Below are 27,988 nucleotides of genomic sequence, written 5' to 3' on the forward strand. Positions count from 1 at the left end.
CAGGCGCAGAGCGATCCACAAGGCTCGCTTCCCATCCTCCTCCGGGGCCGGGGTGAGCAGCAGAGAACCTGCCCACATCGCGCAGGGCGGGACTAGGCGGAGCGTGGCGCCCGAGGGCCATGTGGCTGCGTTTCTAGGCGGCGTCCGGCAAAGTCTATTAAGTGTTGAGGAAGACTTGGGGTGAGTTTAGGGCTCCGCCGCAGTTTTAAGTTGAAATTTGGGTGCACCACGGTTCACACAGGAAATGTATGCGGATTCATTGGCGGCCCCTCAGAGCGTACCTGCCTGAGGAGTCGACGGGTAAACGGAGGCGCCAGAGCTGGGGGCGGGGGGTGGGGGGTGAGGGAAGATCTTCCTGAGACGCTTGCGAGCAGGTTGAGGCCTGGAGGGCGGGTCGCCCATTGCGGGCCGGGGCCGAGGTGATACCCACCCTCTCCAGGCTGCCAGGTGCAGGCTGTCCGGGCGTGAGGGGAACGTGAAGCTGGAGAGGTTCACCGCGGGCTGAAGTCTGAGAGACTATAAATCTATTAAAGGTTCTAACTTCAACCTGGGGTTATTGGGAGCCGGTAAAGATTTTGTTTTTACAGGAGGTTCTAGTTGCAATGTAAAAATTGATCTGGAGAGGCAAGCCCGGAGGCCAGGAGACCCATTAGGAAGCTGCTGTAATGAAGGCGAGAAATGAGCGCGGCCTGAATTAGGAGTTGGAGTGGGGGAAGGGAGAGATATTAAGACGTTTGAATTGCCGTGACCTAATTAGTTAACATTTGTAGGTTTTTGGAAAAAAAAAAAAAATTATAGGTTTCTGGCCTGAGCATCTGAGTAGAACGTGGTCCTAGTTACTGAAATAATGAACATAGGAGAAAGAGTAGTTTTGGAAGGGAGCTAATACATTTAGCTTTTTTTCCTTAAGATATAATTTACATATTTTAAAATTCACTCTCTTAAAGTGTTGGTTATTAGTATATTCACAGGGTTTTGTAACCATCATCACAATCTAATTCCAGAACATTTTATAACCCCAAATAGAAATCTCTGTACCCCTGAGCAGTTACTCCTCATTACCCCTTACTCCCTCTGGCAACCACCAATCTACTTTCTGTTTCTATGGATTTGCCTATTCTGTATATTTTATATAAATGGTATCGTACAATATGTCGCCTTTTGTCTGGCTTTTACTTAATGTAATGTTTTTAAGGGTCATCCATGTAGCATGAATCAGTTCTTCAGTTCTTTTAATGATGGGGTAATATTCCCCTTTATGGATATATGACATTTTATTTATCCATTTATCAGTTGATGGACATTTGGACTGTTTCCACGTTTTGGCTATTACAGCTAATGGTCATGTGAACATTCGTGTATGAGTGTTTGTGTTTTTGTTCTCTTGGGTATATACCTAAGAGTGATTGCTGGGTCATACAGCATTTAGTTCTGAGTGTTGAGTTTCAAATGCTAATAGGACTTCGAAGAACTTTCTGTGTATGAAGGTGCTAGGAGGTGTTACTTGCTCTCTGGTTTTGGAAACCTAAGTTAGTTTGTAATATGGTTTCCAACTGGATTAGCTAAGTAGACAGCACAAGAGTGGTAGGGGTGGAGTGTCTGATCTGTACCAGTGGGATATTAATTTATAAGAGGTGACTGGGTGAGAACACGGAGAAGCCAGTGCCATTGAAAGAAAAATGTATTACATTTCCAGAGAGAAGAGGGCATGCCATGCCACACAGGGAAGGTTTTGGTCAGGAGACAGAAGCAGGAATGAGGGGAAAGCCTAGGTTGGAGTCTTATTCACTGAAAAAGGCAAGACAGGGCAGGGTAAACAGTTTAGGACTAGCTAGTTTGAGTAATTATGGTGGGCTTTGGGCTATAGGGATGGTCCCTAGTTGCCTGGTACCTGGCCTGGGATGATTCAGGGCAGGGGCAATATTGACTTCATCTGTGGGAGATAAAGGAATTGATGAGTGTGCATATGAGAGGCTGCTCCCAAGTAAATTGATTACTATCTTTGGGAATTAGCTAGTCCTGGGAAGGTTAGTCTCTTCCCCACCAGTGAGATTTTTAAGATGTCAAAGCATCATACAGTACAGGGAAAAAAATTGATTAATGCATGGGGACATGGCTGGGATGATGTGAAGGACAGTTGTGAAGGTGATGCGTATTTTTCTCCAATTTAGGATTTAAATCTCTTAGAAGGCTGGGGAAGAAAACTCTGTTCCCTTTCTCCCCTCTGTCACCTGCTCAATCTGGCCATTTTAAGCAAAATGAATTATTGAAGTGTAGTTTAGAGAGGGGAGTGTTCCTTAAACCTTAGCTTCTCAACTGATTTACCTGTGGAATATTTTAAACTGGAATACTTGGACACCACCCTTAGACCTGCTAAATAAATCTTGGGTAGGGTTCCCAGCCTGTGTCTTTTGAAAGTTTCACAGATGATTCTGATGGTCTCTAAGTTAGAGACTGATGGTCACTACATTTAGCCAATACCTACTGAGCAAATCCTATAGGCTAAATATAAAAGAGATGCCAAAAGCTGAGTGAGGGGCAATTGGAATTTAGAGTTAGACGTGATTCCTCCCTTCAAGGAACAAAGTTCTGGGGCAGCTTTCTCTTTGACCCAAGGTGAACCATGGGAGCCCCCTTGACCTGGACCCAGTTATTACTTAGCTCCAGCAGAAGCTCTGAGGTTCACACTCTTCCACTGGAATTACAGGAGTCACCCAGTGTGACTAAGCTGAGGGACAGTATCCAAAAACAATGTTATCGAGTCCATGTTATTTCAGTGGGAATACTGCATGTTTGCTTCCCGCCAGCATTTGTGGCAGAACTTCCCTGCCAAAACACTAAAGCCAGCGACATGAAGGAACATTTAATATATTAAAAGGTCAGAATTGTCCTTATGTTTGATAAACTTTACATGGTTTTTCAGAAAGAGAATAGATGCAGAAGTGTGTGGAAAAATTTAGACACAATGTAAAGAGTGTTATTCCAAGTAGAGGCTCTGTTTTCCAAGCCCATAGAAGCCCATAGGAGTAGATTTGGGGTCCAGGGGAAACAGGCAAAGGTTGAATATGCTATGATTATTACTTCATTACTCTCCTGGAATATTTCCTTTTTGGAAACTTCTGGCATCTTCCACAGAGTTAATGTTTTAAACAGTTCTGTGGAAGAAGTGAAAGGCCCTTTTCCCAGGTCTGTGGTTTGGTTATAAATCACAAAACCAAAACCTGCCCAGCTGCCTCTCATTTATCTTGGCAGGGGTTGGGGAGAGGGCAGATTGAACAAGGGAAGGGTTGTCTATATTCTCAGTTCTTTGGTCATATAAGCTTTTATTTACTGTTGTATAATCCTGTTTCCTACACTGCCAAAATTGTTGAAATCCAGAGGGGAAATGACTGTTTCACATGTCAAAGTGTACAAAAGTCATTCTAGGTTATGCTACATTTCGGTCTACCACTGCTGCCATTTGTGTGATATATACTTCTGTTAATTTTGCTAGATGAGTTTGAGGGGAGATTGCATGCAGACATACTGACCTCAACTGCAGAACAGCATTCTCCTTAATAAAGTTGATAATGCCACTCATAATTTTGATGTTAAAATTAAGTCATCTTCCACTTAATATTGTTAAGATAGCAATACTCCCCCCAAGCAATCTACAGATCAGTGTAATACCTGCCAAAATCCCAATAGCCTTTTTTGCAGAAATGGAAAAACTTGAAGTTCATATGGAATTGCAGGGGGTCCTAAATAGCCAATCTTGAAAAAGAACAGAGTTGGAGGATGCACACTTCTGATTTCAAAACTTACTTACAGAGCTACAGTAATCAAGACTGTGCTACTGGCATAAGAATAGACATTCAAGTCAGTGGAATAGAATTAAGTGCCCAGAAATAAACCCATACATTCATGGGCAATTGATTTTTGACAAGAATGCCAAGACCATTCGATGGGGAAACAGTAATCTCTTGAACAAATGATGCTGGGACAACAGAATATACACATGCAAAAGAATGAAGTTGGATCCTTACCTCATACCATATAGAAAAGTTAACTCAAAATGGATCAAAGACCAAAATGTAAGAGTAAAACCATAAAACTCATAGAAGAAAACCAGTAAATCTTCATGACCCTGGATTTGACAGTGGTTTCTAGATAGAGCACCAAGAGCACAAGCAAGCAACAAAAGAATTCAGTAGATAAACTGGACTTCATCAAAATTTAAAGCTTTTGTGCATCAAAGAGGACTATCAAGAGAGGGGAAAGAAAACCCACAGAATGGGAGGAAACATTTTAAAATCATATATCTTATAAGGGTCTGGTATCCACAATATACAAAGAGCTCTTACCACTCAACAACAAAAAGGAACAACCCAATTAGAAAATGGACAGAGGGACTTCCCTGGTGGTGCAGTGGTTAAGAATCTGCCTGCCAATGCAGGGAACACGGGTTCGATCCCTGGCCCGGGAAGATCCCACATGCCGCAGAGCAACTAAGCCCATGCACCGCAACTACTGAGACTGCTCTAGAGCCCGTGAGCCGTAGAGCCCGTGCGCCACAACTACTGAGCCCATGCACCACAACTGCTGAAGCCCGCGCGCCTAGAGCCTGTGCTCTGCAACAAGAGAAGCCACCGCAATGAGAAGCCCACCCACCACAACGAAGAGTAGCCCCCGCTCGCCGCAACTAGAGAAAGCCCATGTGCAGCAGTGAAGACCCAACACAGCCAAAAAATAAATAAAATTTTAAAAAATAATAATCCTTAAAAAAAAAAAAAGAAAGAAAATGGGCAAAGGACTTGAATAGACATTTCTCCAAAGAAGATATATAAATGGCTAACAAGCACATAAAAAGATGCTTAACATCATTAGTCATAGAGAAATACAAATCAAAACCACCGTGAGATACCATCTCTCACCCATTAGGGCAGCCATTAAAAAAAAAGCCAAAACCCCCAAAACAGAAAACAAGTGTTGGTGAGGATGTGGAGAAATTGGAACCCTCATACATTCCTAGAGATGCAAAATGGTGCAGCTGCTGTGGAAACCAGTTTGGTGGTTCCTTAACAGGGTAAACATAGAATTACCATATGACCCAGTAATTCTCTTCTTAGGTATTTGCTCAGAAGAGTTGAAAAAAAAGGTGTTCAGGACAGAGTGGTGACTTCCAGGCTCCTCACATGCGGAACTAGAAACCAGAAGTCCTGTTGCTGGTAGATAAGAAAGCAACTGACCCTTGTATATTAATCTTTTTTTTTTTAAATAAATTTATTTATTTATTTATTTTTGGCTGCATTGGGTCTTTGTTGCTGCATGCGGGCTTTCTCTAGTTGTGGCGAGTGGGGGCTACTCTGTTGCAGTGCACAGGCATCTCATTGCGGTGGCTTCTCTTGTTGCAGAGCACAGGCTCTAGGCACACAGGCTTCAGTAGTTGTGGCTCGTGGGCTCTAGAATGCAGGCTCGATAGTTGTGGCACATGGGCTCCAGAGTGCAGGCTCAGTAGTTGCTCCGCGGCATGTGGGATCTTCCCGGATCAGGGCTTGAACCTGTGTCCCCTGAATTGGCAGGTGTATTCTTAACCAGTGTGCCACCAGGGAAGCCCCTTGTATATTAATCTTGTATTGTCCAACTTTGACATAGTCATTTATTAGTTCTAGAAGGGTTTTTTTTATTGATTCGTTGGGATTTTCTACATAGAGAATCATGTCATCTATGTACAAAGACTATTTTATTTCTTCCCTCTCAATCTGTATAACTGTTATCTCCTTTTCTTGTCGTATTACCTAGGACTTCCAGTAATCGGAGTGGTAAAAATAAGGCATTCTTACCTTCTTCCTGATCTTAGCAAGAAAGCATCTAATTTCTCACTGTTAAGTATGCTGTTAGCTGAATGGTGTTTCATCGTGATAAAATATATGTAACATAAAATTTACAATTTTAACTATCGCCACTATCCACACACTATCCACCTCCAGAACTTTTTCATCATTCCATTTTGGGGACCTAGAAGTGAAGTTGCTAGATCAAGGTAATTCTATGTTTAATTTTTTGAGGAATCTCAATACTGTTTTCCGCTGTGGCTGCACCATTTTACATCCCTATCAGCAGTGCACAAGGATTCCAATTTCTCCATATACTCATAAAAACTTGTAATTTTTTAAAAATGATAGCCATTCTAATGGATGGATAGTGATAGTTCATCACGGTTTTGATTTGCATTTCCCTGCTAATTAATGATAATGAGCATTTTTCATGTGCTTATTGGCCATTTGCATATCTTCTTTGGAGTAATGTCTTCAAGTCCTTTGCCCATTTTTAAATTTGGTTGTTTGGTTTTTGTTGTTTAGTTGTAGGAGTTCTCTATATATTCTGAATACCAGACTGTAATAAGATAAATGATTTCCAGATATTTTCTCCCACTTCATGGTTGTCTCTTCACTTTCCTGATAGTGTCCTTTGATGCACAAAGGTTTTTAATTTTAATGAAGTCCAGTTTACCTATATTTTCTTTTGTTGGTGATTTTGGTGTAATATCCAAGAAATCACTGCCAAATCCAATGTTGTGCAGTTTTACCCTATGTTTGCTTCTAAGAGTTTTATAGTTTTAGCTCTTACATTTAGGTCTTTGTCCATTTTGAGTTATTTTTTGTTATAAAATGAGGCAAGGGGCTAAGTTTGTTCTTTTGCATGTGGACATCCAGTTTTCCCAGTACCATTTGTTGAAAAGACTGTTCTTTCCCTGTTGAATAGTCTTGGCACTGTTGTTGAAAATCACTTGACCTTATGCAAGTGTTTATTTTTGGGCTCTTTATTATATTGGTTTATAAATCTGTCGTTATGCTAGTATCACACTGTTTTGATTACTGTAGCTTTGTACTAAGTTTCGAAATCAGGAAGTTTGAGACACACCTCCAACTTTGTTCTACTTTTTCAAGGTAGTTTTGGATATTTGGGGGTCCCTTGAGATTCCATATGAATTTTAAGACAGGTTTTTCTATTTCTGTGAAAAAAAAAAGTCATTGAGGTTTTGATAGGGATTGCTTAAATAGGTAGATAATTTCGGGTAGTACTAACATCTTATTAACAATATTAAGGACTTCCCTGGTGGTGCAGTGGTTAAGAATCCGCCTGCCAATGCAGGGGACACGGGTTCGAGCCCTGGTCCGGGAAGATCCCACATGCCATGGAGCAACTAAGCCCATGTGCCACAACTACTGAGCCTGTGCTCTAGAGCCCACAAGCCACAACTACTGAGCCCATGCACCTACAGCCTGTGCTCCACAACAAGAGAAGCCACCACAATGAGAAGCCCGCGCACTGCTACAAAGAGTAGCCCCTGCTCGCCGCAACTAGAGAAGGCCTGCGCACAGCAACGAAGACCCAACACAGCCAAAATAAATAAATAAATTTATTTAAAAAAAAAATTAAGTCTTCCAATCTGTGAACATGAGATGTCTTTCCATGTATTTATGTCTTTTTTAAATTCCTTTCAGCAATGATTTGTATTTTTTAGTTTATAAGTCCTTCACCTCCTTGATTAAGTTTATTCCCAAGTGTTTTCTTTTAATTTATTTATTTTATTTATTTACTTGTTTTTGGCTGCGTTGGGTCTTTGTTACTGCCTGTGGACTTTCTCTAGTTGTGGCGAGTGGGGGCTACTCTTCGTTGCAGTGCGTGGGCTTCTCATTGTGGTGGCTTCTCGTTGCGGAACACAGGCTCTAGGTGCGTGGGCTTCAGTAGTTGTGGCGCGCGGGCTTAGTAGTTGTGGCTCGTGGGCTCTAGAGCACGGGCTCAGTAGTTGTGGTGCATGGGCTTAGTTGCTCCGTGGCATGTGGGATCTTGCTGGACCAGGGACTGAACCCGTATCTCCTGCATCAGCAGGCAGATTCTTAACCACTGTGCCACCAGGGAAGTCCCCATATTCCCAAATATTTTAAATCTTTTTGATGCTATTGTAAATGGGATTGTTTTCTTAATTTCATTTTAGGATTGTTCATTTTTAGTGTATAGAAGTGCAACTGGTCTCTGTTGTTTTGTTTTTCTCTGTTACCACTGTACTCTATTATTTCCTTCCTCCAGCTAGCTTTGGGTTTAGTTTGCTTTTCTTATTTCCTTAAGGTGTAAAGTTAGTCTATTGCTTTGATATCTTTCTTTTTTTTTTTATGAACTTATTTATTTATTTTTGGCTGCGTTGGGTTTTCGTTGCTGCTCACGGGCTTTCTCTAGTTGTGGCGAGCGAGGGACAGTCTTTGTTGCAGTGCACGGGCTTCTCATTGTGGTGACTTCTCGTTGCAGAGCACGGGCTCTAGGCGCACGGGCTTCAGTAGTTGCGTCATGCGGGCCCTAGAGTGCGTGGGGCTTCAGTAGTTGCAAGCGTGGACTCAGTAGTTGTGGTGCACAGGCTCTAGGGTGCTCGGGCTTCAGTAGTTGTGGTTCACAGGCTCTAGAGCGCAGGCTCGGTAGTTGTGGCACACGGGCTTAGTTGCTCCGCGGCATGTGGGATCTTCCCGGACCAGAGATAGAACCCGTGTCCCCTGCATTGGCAGGTGGATTCTTAACCACTGCACCACTAGGGAAGTCCATCTGTTCACTTTCCTTCATTCTTTTTTCTTTCTGATCCTCAGAGTCAATAATTTCATGTGTCTTCAAGTTCTCTGATTCTTTTGTCAGCCTGCTCAAATCTGCTGTTGAACCTCTCTATGAATTTTCTCATTCATTTATTATATTTTTCAGCTCCAGAATTTTGTTTGGTTCTTTGTTATAATTTCTCTCTTTGTAGATATTCTCATTTTGTTCATAATATCATTTTCCAGATTTGCTTTCCCTCTTTGTGTTTTCCTTTAGCTCTTTGAGCATATTTAAGATAGCTGTTAGAAAGTCTTTATCTGGTAAATCTTATGTTATGCTTCCTCCGGGATAGTTTTTGCCAGTTTATATTGTTCTTTGGATGAACCATGTTATCCTATTTCTTTGTTTGCCTTTTATTGTTTTTGTTGAAAGTTAGGTATTTGAAAAAAACAGCCACCTTTCCCTGTCCTTGCAGGCTGGCTCTGTTGTGCCTGGGCAGTCCTTCACTGATTGACTGGACTTGCTTTGAGCGTAGGGATCAGCCCAGGTGAAAGCTTAAGGTCGTCTCTGAGGATTTGTTTTGCCTGCGTCTGTGTGTGGCTTTTTTCATTTCCTCTTTATACACAGCTGTTTTTGAATGTCTTAACTTCCCAAGAGTCTCATCTCCAGCTTCTGTTTGTGGCCATAGGTTATCTATTGTATGTCTTCACTCATAAGCTCTTGCTTAAGGCATCTCAGAGTCTGAAATCCTTGTAGCCTTCATGACTAGTGCCTGTTGATTTTCTTTGCCTGAGATTCAAGTTAGGTGGACAGAGATCAGTCCTTCAGACAGTCCCAAGACTGGTTAGAACATTGCAAATAAGGTCAGCTCTGCCCGGGAGGGAACTGGGAACTGGTCTGCTGCCTCCTCTAGACCAAGACACTGCCATGCCAAGGCGGGTGGGCACTGATTGCACATTCATTTGGCTGCTATAGACGTTTGACTGTTCTCCAGATCTCCTGTAAAGTTAGTTCAGCCAGTTTTGGATTGTTTTTTGTTGTCTCTGTGGGAATAAGGGCTTAGAGCTTCCTAGTCGTCCATTTTGCTGATGTCACTCCTTACCTGTAGGTTTTTTGTTTCTGTTTTTTTAATATTTATTCATTTATTTGGCTGCGCCGGGTCTTCGTTGCGGCATGCAGGATCTTTAGTTGCGGCATGCAAACTCTTAGTTCTGGCATGTGGGATCTAGTTCCCTGACCAGGGATCGAATCCGGGCCCCCTGCATTGGGAGCACGGAGTCTTAGCCCCTGGACCACCAGGGAAGTCCCAACCTGTAGGTTTTTTTGTGCATAATCTTTATCACATTAAGGAAGTTCCTCTCTATTCTCAGTTTGCTGAGTTTTTATGGTTTTTTTTAAAACTATTGAATTTTGTGAAATGCTTTTTTTTTAATGTGTGTTGTTATGATCATGTGATTTTTCTTCTTTGGCCTGTCAGTGTGAGAATTTATCTTAATTGATTATTGAATGTTGAGCGAGCCTTTCATACCTGGAGTAAATTCCACTTGGTCATGATGTGTAATTCTTTTTATGCAGTGTTTGGATTTTATTTTATTTTATTTTTTAAAATTTATTTTTGGCTGTGTTGGGTCTTTGTTGCTGCCCGTGGGCTTTTCTCTAGTTGCAGCGAGCAGGGGCTATTCTTCGTTGCGGTGTGCAGGCTTCTCATTGAGGTGGCTTCTCTTGTTGCGGAGCACAGGCTCTAGGTGCACGGGCTTCAGTAGTTGTGGCACGCAGGCTCTAGAGCGCAGGCTCAGTAGTTGTGGTGCACGGGCTTAGTTGCTCCGCGGCATGTGGGATCTTCCTGGACCAGGGATCGAACACGTGTACCCTGCATCGGCAGGTGGATTTTTAACCACTGCGCCACCAGGGAAGTCCTTGGATTTTAATTGTTTATATTTTGTTGAACGTTTTTGTATCTATGTTCATGAGACAGATTAATTTGTACTTTCTTTTCTTGTAATGTGTTTTGGTATTAGAGTGATGCTGATGTCACAGAATAAGTTAGCAAGTATTCTCTCTGCTTCTACCTTCTGAAAGAGACTGTGGAAAATTGGTATAATTTCTTGTTAAATATTTGGTAGAATTTACCAGTGAACCCATCTGGGCCTGATGCTTTCTGTTTTGGAAGGTTATTTGTTCATTTCTTTGGTAGATCTAGGCCTACTCAGATTGTCTCTTTCTGTTTGTGTGAGTTTTGGCAGATTGTGCTTTCAAGGTTTGGTTCATTTCCTGTTAAGTCAGCGGTCCCCAACCTTTTTGGCACCAGGGACCAGTTTCGTGGAAGACAGTTTTTCCACGGACAAGGTGGGGAGGGAGGGTTGGTTCAGGTGGTAATGCAAGCGATGGGGAGTGATGCGGAGCGGCAGATGAAACTTCGCTTGCTCGCTAGCCCACCCGCCTGCCTGCCCACCTGCCCGCCCACCGCTCACCTCCTGCTTTCAGCCCGGTTCCTAACAGGCCGCAGACCAGTACCGGTCCATGGCCCGGGGGTTGGGGACCCCTGCTCTAAGTTATTACATTTGTGGGCATAGAGTTGTTCATAGTATTCCTTTATTATCTTTTTAATGCCCATGGGATCTGCAGTCATGTCCCCTTTTCATTTTGGATATTAGTAATATGTGACCTCTCTCTTTTTTTTCTTAGTTCAGCTAGTGGTTTACTGATGATCTTTTCAAAGAACTATCTTTTGGTTTCTTGATTTTCTCTATTTCTTGTTTTTGACTTCATTGATTTCTCCTCTAATTTTCATTATTTCTTTTCTTCTGCTTACTTTGGAACTAATATGCTCTTCTTTTTTTTAAAAAATAAATTTATTTATTTATTTTTGGGTGTGTTGGGTCTTCATTTCTGTGTGAGGGCTTTCTCTAGTTGCGGCGAGTGGGGGCCACCCTTCATCGCGATGCGCGGGCCTCTCACTGTCACGGCCTCTCTTGTGGCAGAGCACAGGCTCCAGACACGCAGGCTCAGTAGTTGTGGCTCACGGGCCCAGTTGCTCTGCAGCATGTGGGATCTTCCCAGACCAGGGCTCGAACCCGTGTCCCCTGCATTGGCAGGCAGATTCTCAACCACTGCGCCACCAAGGAAGCCCTGCTCTTCTTTTTTTAGTTTCCTGAAGTGGATGCTTAGATTATTGAGTTCAGATATTTTTTCTTTTCTGATACATGGATTCAATGCCATTAATTTCCTTCTAAGCACTGTTTTCACTGCATCTCACAAATTTTGATAAGTTGTATTTTTGTTTTCATTTAGTTCAAAACATTTCTTAATTTCTCCTTTGATCTATGTGTTATTTGGGAATGTGTTATGTAATCTCCAAGTGTTTGGGGATTTTCCAGCTCCTTTTCTGTTACTGATTTCTGATTTAATTCTGTTGTGGACTGAGAGCATACATTGTATGATGTCTGTTCTTTTAAATGTGTTAATATATGTCTTACGTCCCAGAATGTTGTCTATCTTGGTGAATATTCCATGTGAACTTGAGAAGAATGAATATTCTTCTGCATGAAGTAGTCTATAGATATCTATTATATCCAGTTGATTGACGGTTTTGTTGAGTTCAGCTATGTCCTTTTTTGCCTTTTGGATGTGTCCATTTCTGTCATAGGGGTGTTGAAGTCTGCAGCTATAATAGTGGATTCATCTGTCTCTTTTTGCAGTTCTATCAGTTTTTCCTTCATGTATTTTGAAGCTCTGTTATTAGGTACATACACATTAAGGATTATTATGTCTTCTTGAATAGTTGGCCCATTTATTATTATGTAATGCCCCTCTTTTTTTAAAAATAAATTTATTTATTTATTTTTGGCTGCGTTAGGTCGTTGCTGTGTGCAGGCTTTCTCTAGTTGCGGAGAGTGGGGGCTGCTCTTCGTTGTGGTGCGCGGGCTTCTCATGGCAGTGGCTTCTTTTGTTGCGGAGCATGGGCTCTAGGCACATGGGCCTCAGTAGTTGTGACGCATGGGCTTAGTTGCTCTGTGGCATGTGGCATCTTCCTGGACCCGGGCTCGAACCTGTGTTCCCTGCATTGGTAGGTGGATTCTTAACCACTGCACCACCATGGAAGTCCTGAGTTGTGTGATCTTTTTCAGTGTTGATCTGATGTTCATCTCATACTGTGTGTTTTTGTATTTCAGATATTTATACCATCTCTAGAAGTTCCATTTAGGTTTTTTTATAGCTTCCATTTCTCTCATTATGCTCATGTTTCCCCCTACTTTCCTGAATTTATGAAACGTGTTTATAATATCTGTTTTATTGTCCTTGTCTGATAATTCCTTTATATCTGTCACTTCTAGGTCAGTTGCTATTGATTGCTTTTTCTTATGGTCATAAGTCATATTTTCTTCTTTTTCATATGCCAGGTATAGCAGTTGTCAATCCACCCTTCATCGCCGGCTTGTGATACTGGAACATTCCTCCCTTGCCAGCTAGCCTGATACTAACCTTTGTCAGTGGAGGGCGCTGGAGGAGAAAGGGCCTGTCATCCTGGTTCTTTGTGCTTTGCTCATTCCTGTTTTGTGACATTGGCTCACCCCCAGTGAATTTCTGTGGCACCTTCTCAGGCGGCTTCCTAGCTGCAAATTCAGCAGCACTTGCCTGGGTGCCAGCGATGAGGCTCTTTATATATTTGGAAGGGGGTAGGCACTTGCGTGGAACCCAGGCAAGTTCCATGGGTACCCCAGCTGGACTCCTGGCAGCTCTCTAGTGAGTTCATCAGCACCTCCACCCTGGTGGCTTCCCAGCACTCTCTGCAGACAGCTTCCCAGCTAATTCTGTTGGCACCCTCTCAGGTGGCTTTCAGCCCCCAGCCTTGGCCTGGGACAGCCCAGTAAACTTCACCATCCAGTGAGCTCTGATCTCGCAGCTCTGAGTCATTCTCTTGTATACCTCCCTTCACCCTAGGGTATTCTATAGAGTTCCCTTTTGGTTCCTTTTAGTTAATTCCCTATAAATAGTTAATAATTCTTTATACTAAATTTCCTTTGTTTAAAATACCATGTGGTATCTGTCCCCTGGCTGTACCCTGATCAATAGACCTGGCAATTTCCTTATTGGCTACTAGACATTGTAAATTTATGTTGTTGGTTGCTGGGTTTTGTTGTATTCCTTCAAATAGTATTAATCTTGGTCTGGCACCCAGTTAAGTTCCTTGGCATCAGTTGATCCTTTAGAGGATTGCTCCCGAGCTGCGTTAGGGTGGTCCAGAGCTGCCTTTGGTCTACAGCTAATTTAGCCTCATTACTAAGGGTGATGCCCTTCTGAGGATTCTACCCAATACCCTGTGAATGAGGAAGTCTTTCCATGGTGGCTTGTGGGAACACAGTTTATTCCCTTCCTGTGTGAGCTCTGGGGATTGTTCTGTCTGCTCCTTTCCAGGGGTTCTTGCCCCAGCCTCCTCACATAGTTTTTCTTACACAGGTACAGACTTGTCCTTAGCTGAAGACACGAGGGAATCCTCTTTGGATCCTGGAGCTCTGCTTTCTGTACGGCCCCCTGCTCCCCAACATTTTGCTGTACACATTCTAGCCACCTGGACTTCCCTGACCTCCTCAGTGTCTCGTCCACTCAGGAGACAGCCAGGTCTGAGTTTCCTTTCCCTGCACTGTAGCCTAGAAACTGCCTCAGCTATGGCTGGTCAGTCATAGGGCCCAGAGTTCCCTGGTGGTCCAGTGGTTAGGACTCGGTGCTTTCATTGCTGTGGGCCCGGGTTCAATCCTGGTTGGGGAACTAAGATCCCACAAGCCACATGGTGCAACACCACCCCCCCTCCCCGCCCCACCACAAACACACAAAAATCATAGGGCTCAGTGTGTTGGTGTCCCTTCTCCCTGGGATCACTGTCCTGTACTTATCCAGTGACTGAAAACCATCACATCATCTCTTGTCCAGCTTTCTTGTTGTTTAGGGCCCCTGTTACTCCATCTTGAATGAGTGAATAAACACACAAACAAATGCAACAGCCTGATGAAATTTCAGGACAAGTTGGTACCGTGTAGCTAAGTTGACTGACGTTATTAACGCTCCCTTTTTTCTTCTTTTTAAACCAGTCACGTGTGAATGGGAGCAGCAAGATGGCACAGGCTGTGAGGGAGTGACATGGTGGCAGTCTGGTGTTGGCTTCCCAGCAAATTTGCATTTTACCTGCTTTCCGCACCGTGTCATTTGTGGGCTGAGGCACCTGCGAAGATCAGCGCCTCCTCACAGGAGCCCAAGTGAGGAAACAGCCGATCACCAATGCATTTGCGTAGGCCTCCTCTATGGCCTGCTACGACTTCAGCAGTCTTTGGACGATGGGGAGCCAGACCGACAAGGCACCCGCCTCAGGCCCCTCTGGCCTTGGCCAGAGGACCAGGTGGGTGTGCGCTGGACTGGGCTCATTCCTGGCATCCTGAGGTCATCGCTGCTCCTGCCTGAGGCCCTGTCCCTTGACTGGCGGCTATGCTTTTATGCAGGCCCTGGGGAAGAGAGTCTGGAAAGCCAGCCTCACAGGTAAGTGGACATGTTTTCTAAGCTGGTATAGAAGTGGGGTGAGATCCAGTGCCATTCCCCAGAGCCCTGAGCCCTACGATTCCTGAGGAGGCAGAGGTCTCTGCGGCTGCCTTTCGTGTTCTCCTGGGGGCACATTCTCTTCTAGTAGCCAGGAATCTACATGCCTCAGGCCCCCTCCCTGGGGCAGTGTCTGGACCTTTGGGTAGAGAAGTGGGGGCAGGGCCCTATGTCTGCCCACATTTGGCAGGCCCTTTGGGGAGCCCTCACACTGGTGGGGGGCCTGGGCAGGACAAGTGCAGCACCCTTCCCTCACAGCAGGCCCGATGAGGTGACTGCCCTGGAGGCTGGGTAGGGGGAAGCCGAGGCGCGGGGGGGGGGATGGTTCAGTGGGAGCCTTTCTCCTCACATGACTGAGCCCCCCACAGGCTCTCACTGCACGTGTCCCCACCCCCAAGAGAAGCTGAGTTATAGGAACATTACAGCTCACAGCTTCCCGTGGTAGTGGGGGCAGGGAGAAGTACCCAGGGGAGCTCAGGGACCGTGGTCTTCTCCTCACTGGTGGGGCCACATTGCTCAATGTCCTATACTCTGAGGTCCGGAGATGCTTAGAGAATGGAGGGTGAGCAGAGGCTGATGATTAGTAGGCATGGTGACCAGGGGAGGTAGGGAAGACATGGTACCAGCCTTACCTAGCTGCTCATCCAGGAAGGAGTAGGCAGAGTTGGAAAGACACACTGCACTTGGGACTCAGGTCTGAGGGTCTGTGGTGAGAGCTGTGGTGGCTACTGCATCGTGGGTCTGTACCATACACGGGCATCGGCCCCTGGGGCCATAGATCCTCGTGAGAGTCCTGCTGGGCTCCGGCTCAGGCGTGGGCAGCCTCCTCCTCTCCATGGAGATGGGCCCGCACCACCTCCTCTCTAGGGTCAATCCTCAGCCTTTGCCTGGGACTTCGAGGACAGGACGGAGTTGTTCTGAGCTCTCTGCTATCTGGCTGCGCTTTACCTGAGTATCGTTCTGACGGCCACTTACCCCACGGGGAGCCTCCTTCCCCTCTGCTCCCCTCCTGTTAGGAGCTGTAACTTTGGTGCTCCCTTATCACTCTTGGTTACGTGTCTCCATCCCACCAGGATTTGGGATGTGGAGGCTGAGGAGCCTGGGCCAGTGGCAGAAGCCTGTTCCTTTACTTAGTCATCAGGGAGGACCAAGTCGGGCTCCTCTTGTGTGAGATGCTCACACTTAAATGGGCACAACCAGAGCAGCTGAAGAGGTTGGAGCATCTAAAGACATTGTTCTGTCAAAGTCCCTGCCTGACATTCATCTTTTCATTCAGCAAGTAGTTGGTGAGCACCTGTCAGGCCTTGTTTAGGTGCTGCTACATAAGCCCCAGCTCTTGTGGGACTTATGTCCAGTGGGATGAGAGTGAGCATACATTGTATGTTAGATGTGATTGGTGGGCAAGAAAAAATAAGCAGGGTAAAGGAGATAGAACAGTGGGACAAAACCTGCTACTAAGTAGGATGCTATGGTAGGGTGACATCTGGGCAGAGGCTCAAGTCAAGGGAGGGACAAACCATGTAGCCATCTGGAGGCAGAGTGCTCAGGTAGAACAGTGCAAAGGTCCTGAGGCAGGATCCCCTTTGGGAAACATTGTTGAAACTGTCAATGTGAAATAAACTGTAGTGTCTATAGATAAGCCCCGTGGCTGGTCCTGGGCAGGAAGCACAGCAGGTACTTACAGTTCTCAGAAACCAGCATTGCCCATCTGGCTAAGGGTGTAGAGTCCCCAGAAAGGAAACAGGCCTGGAGCTGGCAGTCTGCAGGCCCCAAGTCTTCTTCTCTAGGAGTGAGGTAGTAAACCTGAGCTGAGGACAGATGCTCCATTCTCTGAGGAGCTGTAGAACAAGTTTATGGAATATAGAATTGCTGTGTCCTGACACTACGCCATCTTCACTTTTAGGAGTGGGCTGATGAGAACAAATGCTGTGGGTTTCAGACAGGATATGGAGATCTTCAGTCCCAGAGACTCTTGGTCGGGCAGGAAGGGATGGTCTGTTTCCCTTCTGGCCGCCTCTTATTGGGTGGCATACCTCTGCACAGGACATTTATAGCTCAGAGATGTCCACGCGGCCTGCTAGTTGGACCAGCTTGCCTAGTTATCAACCATATCCTCTCCAGCTCTCTACTTCAGTGACTCATTCCAGGTAATGAAAACAGACTGCTTCTGGCAATGGAGTGGCTTATGGCAGACCAATGCCTGATGAGGACTCAAGGAACTGGCCATAATTCAGAAGGCATCTGCTTGTAGGACTGGAGCACTACCCTGGCACCCGCAGCTCAGAGGGGAGCTTGAAGAGGTGAGTCCTATTTCCTGCACTGGCTTCTCCCTTTGGGGCTGGGCAGGGGCAGCTGCTCAGAGGCAGAGAAGCCAGAGGAGCTCTGCGTAGTCTTGCGGGACTGGGGAAACTGAGCTGGGGGTTTGGGCCTGCTGAGGCAGTGGGACCTGAGGGCCAAGATCCCTGAGAGGAAGGAGGCCAGAGAAGCAGAAAGTGGCTAAAAAAGCAGAGCTGGCTTTTTGGCAGTTTCATGATGCTAGGGAAGAGTTCAGAGCCTGCCAAGGAGGAATGGCCCTAAGAAATACCAGGCTCTCAGCTTGGACCTTTGGGGACCACAGGTAGATTGGACTTTACAAGGACTGTGGAATGAGTTTAGCGTTAGCTGAGCCCTGGAGTGGCTTGAGGTGGACTTGCCCTCTGCTGCCCACCCTGGAGGGAGACACCATCCTGATCCTCAACCATTCTGTCACACACAGTGCCTGACACTCTGTCAAGTTACTAGGCACACTGAGAAACAGGATGGGGGGAGTGGGGGGGAAGAGTGACAGACCCACAGGAAGTAAGATATTGGAGTTAGCAGACATGGACTTTAAAATAACTAACATATTGAAATAGGTAAGATGGAGAGTTTCACAGAGAATTAGAATTCATAGAAGATTAAATGAAAATTCAAAGTGCAATACCTGAAATTTAAAATTCAGTAGGTGGATTTAAAAGTAGACGAGAGACAGCTGAAGAAAGGACTAGTGAACTGCAAGATAGATCAATAGAAAATATCTCTGCAAACCCCACCGTGACCAGCTCGCACTATCCTGTGAGCTTCCTTGTCCTGGGCCCTCTGAGCCCTTCCGTAGACCCGTTGGGCAGTGGCGGGGGGGCCTGCTGAGGAGACTCTTTGTGCTTGGGAGAGACTGAGGGGGCTTGGGAATTTGGGGATCGCTCTCCATTGCAGCCTTGTTGGAAACATTACCAGCACGTTGGGAGTCTAGTCATTGGACCTCCATGACTCTAGTGAAATCTTTAAGGGTCTTAGGCAAAAGGGACATGAGCTTGTTTGTGCTCATGGGCTCAGGCTAAAGGTATGCTAATCTCTCCAACATACACCTTAGAAAATGCCTTTGGTGGGACGGGGAACCAAGGAAGGCTTGTCTGTGATTTGCAAGGGGTGTGCACATTGCTACTCAGGCTCGTGGACCATGGAACCCGAGTGCTCCCTGTTCCACTGACATGATGGGCACTGGCATAGCTGGGGGTGAGGGAGCAGGGTCGGGGCTGTGCTGAGCTTGACCTTGAAACTGTTACGGATTGTAGCAGTTCACACGCATGTTCTGAGAAATTTTCCATCCTGGGTTAATGATTTCCTTATAATGAACAGAAATAAATTCAAGAGGGATGGTGAGCTAAGGTGGGGTCATGGGCCAAGGCCAGTGGCTGAGCTGAGAGATGACTGCTGACCTGCACAGGCGGTCTAACATGGATTAAAGCAATGTCACAGCAAAGACATCGGCCTTTTATCTCAAGTAAAAGATGGAAGCCCCTTTGTCCTCTAAAATGCTCTGCCTTGGGGTCAGCAAACACCCCTTTTGAGGGGAGAGGAGGAATCCAGGTCAAATCTGGGTGAGGGAGGACACAACAGCCACTGGCTCCTGGGAGCTTCTGGTCAGCTCAGGACAAGCGCCCAGAAGCCACTTGGACGCCCTGCGGTGTCTCCTGTGCTTCAGGAGAGGAAGCCATGCTGGGTTCTCTCTGGAGGGTCCATGAGGAAGGGATGTTCTCTCACATGGGAGGTTGCGGGGCAGGAGGTGAGGAACAGGTGAGCACAGAGCCTTCTACCTTCCAGGCATTGTTTTAGGCCTGGTCAGTTGCATGGATGAGATAGACAAGGTCCCTGCTCCTGTGCAGATTGTCTTCTAGTCCAGAGGCCGCCTTCAACTGGTGTAAGCAAGTAAGAGCAAACACTAAAACAAGGAAAACAAGTGATAAGGGTCATGGAAAAGATGACATTGGGACCACGCTGGTGGCAGGGTTGGGTTGGGAAGAGGGCAACCTCCCTGAAGAGGTGATGGTGAGCTGAACTGGAATGACAGGGTGGGTAGCTCTGTGTGCAAAGCGGCGCCCTGAGCTGGCATCGCACAAGTCCTGGTAGGCCCCGGCTTTCCTCATAAGGACAATGAGAAACCGATGACAGATTTTTTTAAAAAATTATTTATTTATTTGTTTGGCTGCATTGGGTCTTAGCTGCGGCACACAGGAACTTCGTTGCGGCATGTGGGGTCTTTAGTTGCGGCATGTGGGATCTAGCTCCCTGACCAGGGATTGAACCCAGGCCCCTTGCATTGGGAGCATGGAGTCTTAGCCACTGGACCACCAGGGAAGTCCCCCGATGACAGATTTTAAGCAGGAGAAAAAGGTGATCTGATTGCACATTTGCAAGATGTGCTGCGTGCTGTGTGGATACTTGGATTGTGGGGAGAGTTTCTGGGAGCACGGAGACCAATGGGTGGATTTGCTTGTGTTCAGCGAAGGACAGGTATCACAGCTGCAGAACCAGAGGGGACTGTGGACTCAGGACGCATTTGGGGTGGGGCTGAGGGAAAGCAGGGACCCAAATGAGCCTCAGGTATCTGAGCATCTGGGTGGAGGCAGGGCCATAGTGAGAGGGGGTCATACCCACTGTGTATGTCAGATCTAGAGGTTCCCAAACTCGCAGTTCAGAGCACCTCTAGTTAAGGTTCAGTAATTATTTTAAGGGACTCATAGGCCAAAAGAAGTACCTAATAGTTCCATTTTTAAATACATAAGTCCAAACAAGTTAAGTATTGACATCCTAGCAACTTACAGTAGATATTTGGAAAATAATGTAAACTTAAAATTTTTTTCACTTAATTTTTAAGTAACTGTAATTATGGGTGGAACGTGTGCCTGTCGGCTCTTCTTGAATCTTGGAATCAGATTGGACACTGCCACCCTTGTTGCTTTTTCCACATTGATTCTTACACAGTAATTGCTTTTTCAATAACTGCCAGAAACCTAGCTTTGCAGACATGAAATAGCGGAAAGGAATGTAGCAAGATATGATGTTGAAACCATGAAGTGTTCAGAGGTGTTTATTAGTATCACCGTTTTCCTCAAAAGTAAAAGGCATCCTGCTGTGCCTGCAAGTTCACTGTGGGCTGGGGGTTCTTCAGTGCATTGTTTAGAAACTGCAGCTCTGTGCCCTTCCCTTTTCCCTCTGGGTCTGTGGACGTCCTCTCTCCTGGGCCACATGTTGGTGTGCAAGTCACCCCCCACCCCCCACCAGTTCTTTGGGATGGCTCACTGGGTCTTGTGGCACTCACTGTTGCCCTCACAGCCCAACAGCCTGCACATGGCAAATGTCCCTTTGAAGCTATTGTGTTCCCAGCTTCGGTGCTTAGAGGATTTTTTTCTTTATCCTTTGATTTTATTTATTTACTTTTTATAAATTTATTTATTTATTTATTTATGGCTGAGTTGGGTCTTTGTTGCTGTGCACGGGCTTTCTCTAGTTGCAGCTAGCAGGGGCTACTCTGTTGCGGTGTGCGGACTTCTCATTGCGGTGGCTTCTCTTGTTGCGGAGCATGGGCTCTAGGCGGGCGGGCTTCAGTAGTTGTGGCTCACAGGCTCTAGAGCACAGGCTCAGTAGTTGTGGCGCACGGGCTTAGTTGCTCTGCGGCATGTGGAATCTTCCTGAACCAGGGCTCAAACCCGTGTCCCCTGCATTGGCAGGCGGATTCTTAACCACTGCGCCACCAGGGAAGCCCTATCCTTTGATTTAAAACGCCTCAGAACTCAAGACCTGACTCCAACTTAATTACTTCAGTGTGATGCGTCATTTCCCCTTCCTGTATCTGAACAGGTTTAGTTTAAAGAGGGTGGCAGACTCTCAGGGTTGATGTAAAAATAGCTCACCCTGATCAGAGAAAGCGGTCTGCTGTCTGCACCCATTTCCCTGCTGATGTGACATTGAAAAATGCCAGCAGCACTGGGCTTCCTCCCTTCCCTGGCACCCATTCTGTCTCTGCTGTGGAGCTGGGCGCAGGAGGAGTGTACCCCTGACTCTGCCATTGGTGTTGGGTTTGGCCCTGTCACTTGCTAAGACCAAAAGAATGTGGGCAGAAGTAGCAACATGCAAATTTTGAGCCTAGGCTTCTGGAGGCATCATGTATTTCTGTTCACCTCTCTGGAAGTTTCCACCTTCCACCATGTTAGAAGAGCATACCCTGGCTAGCTGAAGCCCCTTCAGCTTAGTGCCTCCCCCCACAGAGGGAGGCCCAGGGAGCAGAGCCCTCCCAGCTAACCTACAGACCTGTGAACATGAGAAAAAAAATTAATACTGCCATATGTATTGAATTCTGGGGTCGCTTGTTACACAGCAACAGCTGACTGATACAAATGGAGAAGACGTCCATGAGGGAAAGTTAAAAGGGTGATGGAAATATAACAGCTGAGAAGGTTACTGGTCTTAGGGATAAGATGAATTTTTAAGATGTGAAATGATTCTTCTGTAGAATAATGTTATGTCTGTTGATCCTTAAGACAAACCTAAGAGGAAAGCAGTGACAGTTTTATCCCCATTTTATAGATGAAGACATTGAGGTTCAAAGTGGTTGAAGGTGCGGTGGGTGAGCCTGGTCTAGGCCCCAAATCCCTGACTCCTGGGCCAGGCTCTTCCCAGCTGTGCTGCCTGCCTCTCTTGTGGGCCCGACTTAGAGCAACCAATATGGCAGCAGAGCTTGGCACTTCGTGCAAGTGAGGCCACCGTTGGGACCTTTCTTCTGACAGGTTGGGGAGGGAGGGCACCTCCCAGAGAAGGGGCAGCATTTGGTTGAGAGGGGGACAGGGGTGCCAACAGACAGGTGCCTGTGTCCCACATGCTGAAAACTGGGGGGTCTGGGTGTCTTCTGTGTGAGCCATGGCTTTGCCGCCTACTGGTTTGCTCTCATGCTCCCCTCAAAAGGTCTGGCAACTGTGTGTCCAGGAAAGATACCTATGGAAGAAAAGTGTCAAGGCACCTACACTGAATACATTGATGGTCTTGCCTGGTGGTTGGGGTCTGGATTTTGACACACTTGAAGCCTCGGGGATTTTAAACAGGAGAGTCAGCAATCAAACCTTTGCAAAAGGCTGCAGTGGGGCTTCTGGAAGCTTGAGGGCCAGGCCACGTGGCCCCACGTTGTAGATGCCTTATCAGAGTACACACGAGCTGACTGGCATTCCTACTGACTGCTGGAGCTGTCCGTCAGCATGTTCTCATTACTTCACGGGGTTCTGGTCTTGTTGAAGTTGGTTTACTTTCTGAGTTGCTTTTAATCCCTCTGTGTCCTACTTCATGACCAGCTGACCACATCCATGGCACTTTGATTTTGACCTTGGCTCCTGCTGACTGCTCCCCTCAGGCCCCTCCTGCTCCCTGACCCCCAGTCCCCCGTAGCCCTACACTCCCCTTAATACTGCAAGACCCTTCCTTTCCAGAGAGGGACCCAGCCTTCCCAGTTGCAGGGCTGTCCTTGGAGACCACAACCCCCAACCCCAAAATGGGGCAGAGCCCCCATGGATGGGGTGATGGGCTGAATAGTACCCCCGAAAATATATCCATGTCTTAATCCCTGCAAACTATGAATTTCACATGGCAAAAAAGGATCTCAAGATGGGGAGACAGTCCTGGATTATCTGGGAGGACCCTAAACTCAATAACCTGTATCTTTGAGGGGGGAGAATCGACACAGAAGAGAAGGCAATGTAATGATGGAGGCAGAGACTGAAGTGATGCAGCCATAAGCCAAGGAACCAGGAGCCTCCAGAAGCTGAAGAGGCAGGAAGGGTCTCCCCCAGTTCCTCCAGAGTGTGTGCAGCCCTGCCACACCTTGTTTCAGCTCAGTGAAATGGATTTTGGACTCTGGGCTCTAAGATTATTAGAGAATAAGTTTCTGTAATTTTAAGCCACCAAGTTTGTGCTGACTTGTTACAGCAGCCACAGGTAATGAATACAAATGGGAAAGCCAAGGATTCCAAATGAAATGACTGGACCCAAGGCCTGGCACAGACCCTCAGCTGCTGCCTGACGGTGTCCTTATGACCCGGCCACTCCTGTCACCTGTGCGTGAAATGCACAGGCTCTCCACAAGAAGGCTTCCTGCTGCCTTGCTGGCAAGTGAGGTGGACTCTGCGGCCCCTGTCCCTCCTTGGTGCCCACAGCCCTGCAGCCCCTGATGCTGCATCTCATGTGCGCCCTGTTGAGAGCCCCAACTCCTGGCCAGGGTGCTTGCAGCCCTCACAACTGAAGGATTAGGAAGCAGGGGTTGGAGTTGGTGAGAGATAGGGTTCTTGCAGCCCTCACAACTGAAGGATTAGGAAGCAGGGGTTGGAGTTGGTGAGAGATGGGGTCCTGGGAGAGCAGCCACCATGGGCTCCATTTGCAACATGGAATGTCTGGCTTTGGCTGCTGGCTCCAAGGTCACCTCAAGTCCTGCAGCCAGGAGTAGCCAGTGCATCTGCTCCCCACCCCTGGGAGAGCAACTTGGGCAAAGGACACAGAGCCTTTGGCTTTTTTTTTTTTTTTTGACTTTTTAAAACCAAGTGCAAGTATCAGGTGCTCTTTACAGCAGCAAGGACCTGTACCTCTTGAAATAAACACATGCCAGCTACCCACCTGCTGGGAAAGGCACACAGGCAGCGCTATTGTTCTTTGTCCTCCAGGTGATACCCTGGGAAAGGTCACAGCTGCCTAAACCTTTAAAACCCCAGGTGGGACGAATATTTCCTGTTGTGAGGATTTGGAGCTGCAGCAGCTCACGGTTGTGTTTCTTAACACTTTGTGGATTTTTTGTTAAAGCCGCGAAAGGAGAAAATTGGTACCGAAGAGTATCAATTCTTGATTCTTGGCAGAATTCCTGTTGTCTTTGTGAAAGTCAAGTTTCAGGTGAGTGTGCCTGGTGCCCCAAGGGCTGTGTGACCTGTGGCCTGTGGAAGGTGGGTACTAGGCCCAGAAGCCCCGTGGAGTCCCTCTTGGTGACCGTGGCCACCCTGGGAAGAGCCCTGGCCAATCCCGGAGGGGAGGGCGGCTGGAGCGGGGAGGGCGGTGAGCTGGTGCCCCACCCACAGCGGCAGGGGCTTCCTAGGCTGGCGACCCTCACAGGGGCTCATCTGCTGGCAGGTGAGGAGTGAGAAGATCCAGTGCCTGTTACTTGGCGCTTGGTGTCTGGCCCTGCACGCTGGTGAGAGGGCTCAGAGGCTCACCCTGGCCTGCTCGGCATAGCCCACAAAGACAGGGTTTACTCAGCCTTGGGCTCTTACCAGCTCTGCCCAGCTGGACTCAGGGAGGCCAGGGTGCTGAGTCTGCCACCCTCAGGCCCACATGTGAACATTTCTCCTGCTTCAGAATGAGGGGTGCCAGGCTGATGGGGGTGCTGTTCGCCCTGGCTGGCCTGCTGCAGCAGGCCCTGTCCCTGAGAATAGCAGCCTTCAACATCCGGACTTTTGGGGAGACCAAGATGTCCAATGCTACCCTCTCCAACTACATTGTGCAGGTAAATCCAGGCTGGCCTGTCCCCAGGGACTCAGGGTGGGGTAAGGGGAGGGCCCTCTAACAGGCCCTGGGAACCCTGGGCCAGTGGTCAGTCCTGAGGGTGATCGGCAGTGGTGGTGATCGGGGGAGGGGATTGAAAGCCTCTGGTCTCAGCCCACCTGTCAAGGGGACAGGTCCTTGTCACTGCTGTGCCGTGCACGGCTGGAGGTGGTGGGACGTCTGGCACGTCCCAGGCAAGTCCCAGGCCAAGCCGTGACGGGAAGGTGTCTGGGAGGAGCAGGTTGGCCCTGTGACTCACAGCAGGCAGGCTCAGATGCCTCAGTCTCCACCCAGCCTGCCCTGCTTAGCACTACTGTGGCCTTGTCCCCAGATCCTGAGTCGCTATGATATCGCCCTCGTCCAGGAGGTCAGAGACAACCACCTGATGGCCGTAGGGAGGCTGCTGGACAAACTCAACCAGTGGGTGACAGTGGGGTCCCAGGAGGCGTGGATGGGAGAGGGTATGCCACTTCAGCAAGGCCCCAGAGATAGGGATGTGGGCAGGAGCCCTGCTATAGATGTATAGGTGGCAGGAGGGTCCCCAGGGACTCCCCCCCCCCCCTCCCCGAATCCCACCGACCGGGACATTTGTTTCCTCAATCCAGGGATGACCCAAACACCTATCACTATGTGGTCAGTGAGCCGCTGGGACGCAACAGCTATAAGGAGCGCTACCTGTTCCTGTTCAGGTAGATTGGGTCACCTCCTCAGAGGGTGCCGACTGGAGGCTGGGGTGTGCTCTAGAGAGCCTGTGAGCCCCTCCCCTCCGGGTGTGGGGGCGAGAACTGGGGCCACAGAGCAGGGCCCTGAGCTGGCCTCACAGCCTGTGCAGAGGCAGGGGAACATGGCAGGAGCTCCAGGCCAGTGGGTCTGTGCGGTGCTAAGGCCGGGCCCCCTGCCCACCTGGACATGGCAGAAAGTGACTTTACCAAGACAAGGTGGTGCCCTGGCCCAAGGCTAACTGCCCTCTGGCCCGGCCTTCTGCAGACCCGACCAGGTTTCCGTGCTGGACAGCTACCAGTACGATGATGGCTGTGAGCCCTGTGGGAATGACAGCTTCAGCCGAGAGCCAGCTGTGGTCAAGTTCTCCTCCCCCTTCACACGTGAGTGCCCCGCCCAGCCCTTCCCAAGACACCTGGAAAGCTGTCTCGTGCTGCAGCCCACACCCTTTGTGCTTTGTTCTTACATTGGAGTTACTTAGGAAAACGTCCACCCTCAAGGACTGGCTCAGGTGTCCTCCACCCCAGCCCGACTCATGGCTGAGCCCAGCCCACACCGGCTCAGTGTGACTGTTTCCACAGAGATCAAGGAGTTTGCCATTGTTTCCCTGCATGCGGCCCCATCGGATGCGGTGGCTGAGATCGACTCTCTCTATGATGTCTACCTGGATGTCTGGCAGAAGTGGGACTTGGAGGTGAGGCAACCACCCCCCCATCCCCAGCATTGGGCTCTGGGGCCCCCATTCTGCCCTGGGCTGACAAGTGTGTGTCTCCTGGTAGAACATCATGTTGATGGGTGATTTCAACGCTGGCTGTAGCTACGTGACCCCCTCGCAATGGTCATCCATCCGCCTGCACAAGAGCCCCCACTTCCAGTGGCTGATTCCTGACACTGCCGACACCACCGTTACATCCACGCACTGTGCCTATGACAGGTGAGCAGGGCCCAGGCCCACACTGAGCCCGCAGGCAGGGATGAGGGAGCCTCCATGACCAGCTTCAGAAATGGTTCCCAAGCCCTGTGACACACACCCTCCTGAGCTTCACTCAGTCCACTTAGGAAATGGAATGAAAGGAGCGGCATTTCTTAGTTTGGGGGTGAAGCACATTTAGGGATAACACTACACTGGCAGGTATGTGGGTTGGTCAGTGGTGTGCAGTTTGGGGCCTAGGTTGCTCAGCTCAGTGTGTTGGGGTGACAGTGAGTGAGGAGCTGGGGGTACATGCTGGGATCCGAGGTGTAAGTAAGTGCACAGAGCTAGACAGTGGGCTGAAGGGGACCTTCTCTTGTGTCTGATGCTGCAGGATCGTGGTTGCAGGACCTCTGCTCCAAGGTGCTGTGGTTCCCAACTCAGCCGCTCCCTTTGACTTCCAAGCTGCATACGGACTGAGTGACCAGACCGTAAGTGTCCTGGTCACGTAGCTCTAATAGGGGCGTGGGACACAGGAACATAGGCCTGGACCCACTGCTTTTTTCATTGACTTGAAAGAGCCACTTGTCTGTGGCCCTGGGCGCCTCTTGGTCTCCTTTTCCCAGGCCCAAATCCCGACTGGCCTCAGGAGCATGAGTGCAGAGTACTAGATGTCTGGGCGTCCCTGTGCTCATGGCTGTCTCCCCACAGGCCCTAGCCATCAGCGACCATTACCCAGTGGAGGTGACACTGAAGAGAGCCTGACGTGAGTGAGGCCTGGCTGGCGACCTCCGCTCTGCAGCCTGTTGCCAAGAACTGAGACGACACAGCCAAAGGCTGGGGATGGAGTTTAGGAAAGCAGTGCCTGGTCCTGAGTGCCCCTGCCCCTCCCCACCACCGTGGCAGCTGGAATTAGAGGAAGGGGACGGAAGGTAGACTTTTCCTCACTGTACCCACTTCCATTGTAAGCTTGGAGGTTGTGTCACCAGAGCACCCCACCTTCTCAGTCTGGACAAAAAGTCTAAGAAATACCTTTTAAGTAAATCTCATCTCAAAAGCAGGTGTTCTCATCGGCAGCATCCAGTCCTTCCTGTGTCATCGTCCCCATTCCCTGCCCCCCCACCATGACTGGTCTCAGGCTGCCTTGTCCCACGGTTCCATCTGTCCCCTCTCCTGCAGCCCTAACACTGCAGGAGGACCTGGGGCTTTCACAGCTGTCAGTGTCGGTCCAGGGCCTTGATGAGCAGGTGGTTCAGGCGGCTGACCATGGGTCGGGGGTCGTCGACGAGCCCCGCTGTGATCATGGCATTCTCGTAGATCTGAAAGGCAAGGCAGCACCTCGTTGTT

The 27,988-nt window shown here is 48.1% G+C and overlaps 2 protein-coding genes across 9 annotated transcripts in view; one reads left to right on the forward strand and one right to left on the reverse strand.

Moving 5' to 3' along the window:
• The first annotated feature begins 57 nt into the window (after positions 1-57).
• Positions 58-27,701, forward strand: DNASE1 (deoxyribonuclease 1). Of its 8 annotated transcripts, XM_059895809.1 has the most exons (13): positions 59-180; positions 14,649-14,953; positions 15,054-15,090; positions 17,295-17,447; positions 24,280-24,366; positions 24,826-24,973; positions 25,343-25,431; positions 25,617-25,700; positions 25,999-26,114; positions 26,313-26,425; positions 26,511-26,665; positions 27,036-27,132; positions 27,353-27,701. In XM_059895809.1, the coding sequence occupies exons 6-13, from the start codon at positions 24,827-24,829 to the stop codon at positions 27,404-27,406; spliced, it is 855 nt and encodes a 284-aa protein (XP_059751792.1). In that variant the 5' UTR covers positions 59-180; positions 14,649-14,953; positions 15,054-15,090; positions 17,295-17,447; positions 24,280-24,366; position 24,826; the 3' UTR covers positions 27,407-27,701. The 8 variants fall into 8 exon arrangements, with proteins under 8 accessions (XP_059751789.1, XP_059751793.1, XP_059751792.1 ...); XM_059895805.1 differs by having other exon boundaries at positions 14,649-15,090; XM_059895807.1 differs by lacking the exon at positions 59-180 and adding an exon at positions 232-300 and having other exon boundaries at positions 14,649-15,090.
• Positions 27,662-27,988, reverse strand: part of TRAP1 (TNF receptor associated protein 1) — a 54,563-nt gene continuing 54,236 nt past the window's right edge. The window contains exon 18 of the mRNA XM_059895803.1: positions 27,662-27,960. Within this exon, the coding sequence (XP_059751786.1) occupies positions 27,859-27,960 (102 nt within the window). The 3' untranslated portion in view covers positions 27,662-27,858. The remainder of the gene's footprint in view (positions 27,961-27,988) is intronic.

This window comes from Balaenoptera ricei, chromosome 15 (genome assembly GCF_028023285.1).
Source record: "Balaenoptera ricei isolate mBalRic1 chromosome 15, mBalRic1.hap2, whole genome shotgun sequence".
NCBI lineage: Eukaryota > Metazoa > Chordata > Mammalia > Artiodactyla > Balaenopteridae > Balaenoptera > Balaenoptera ricei.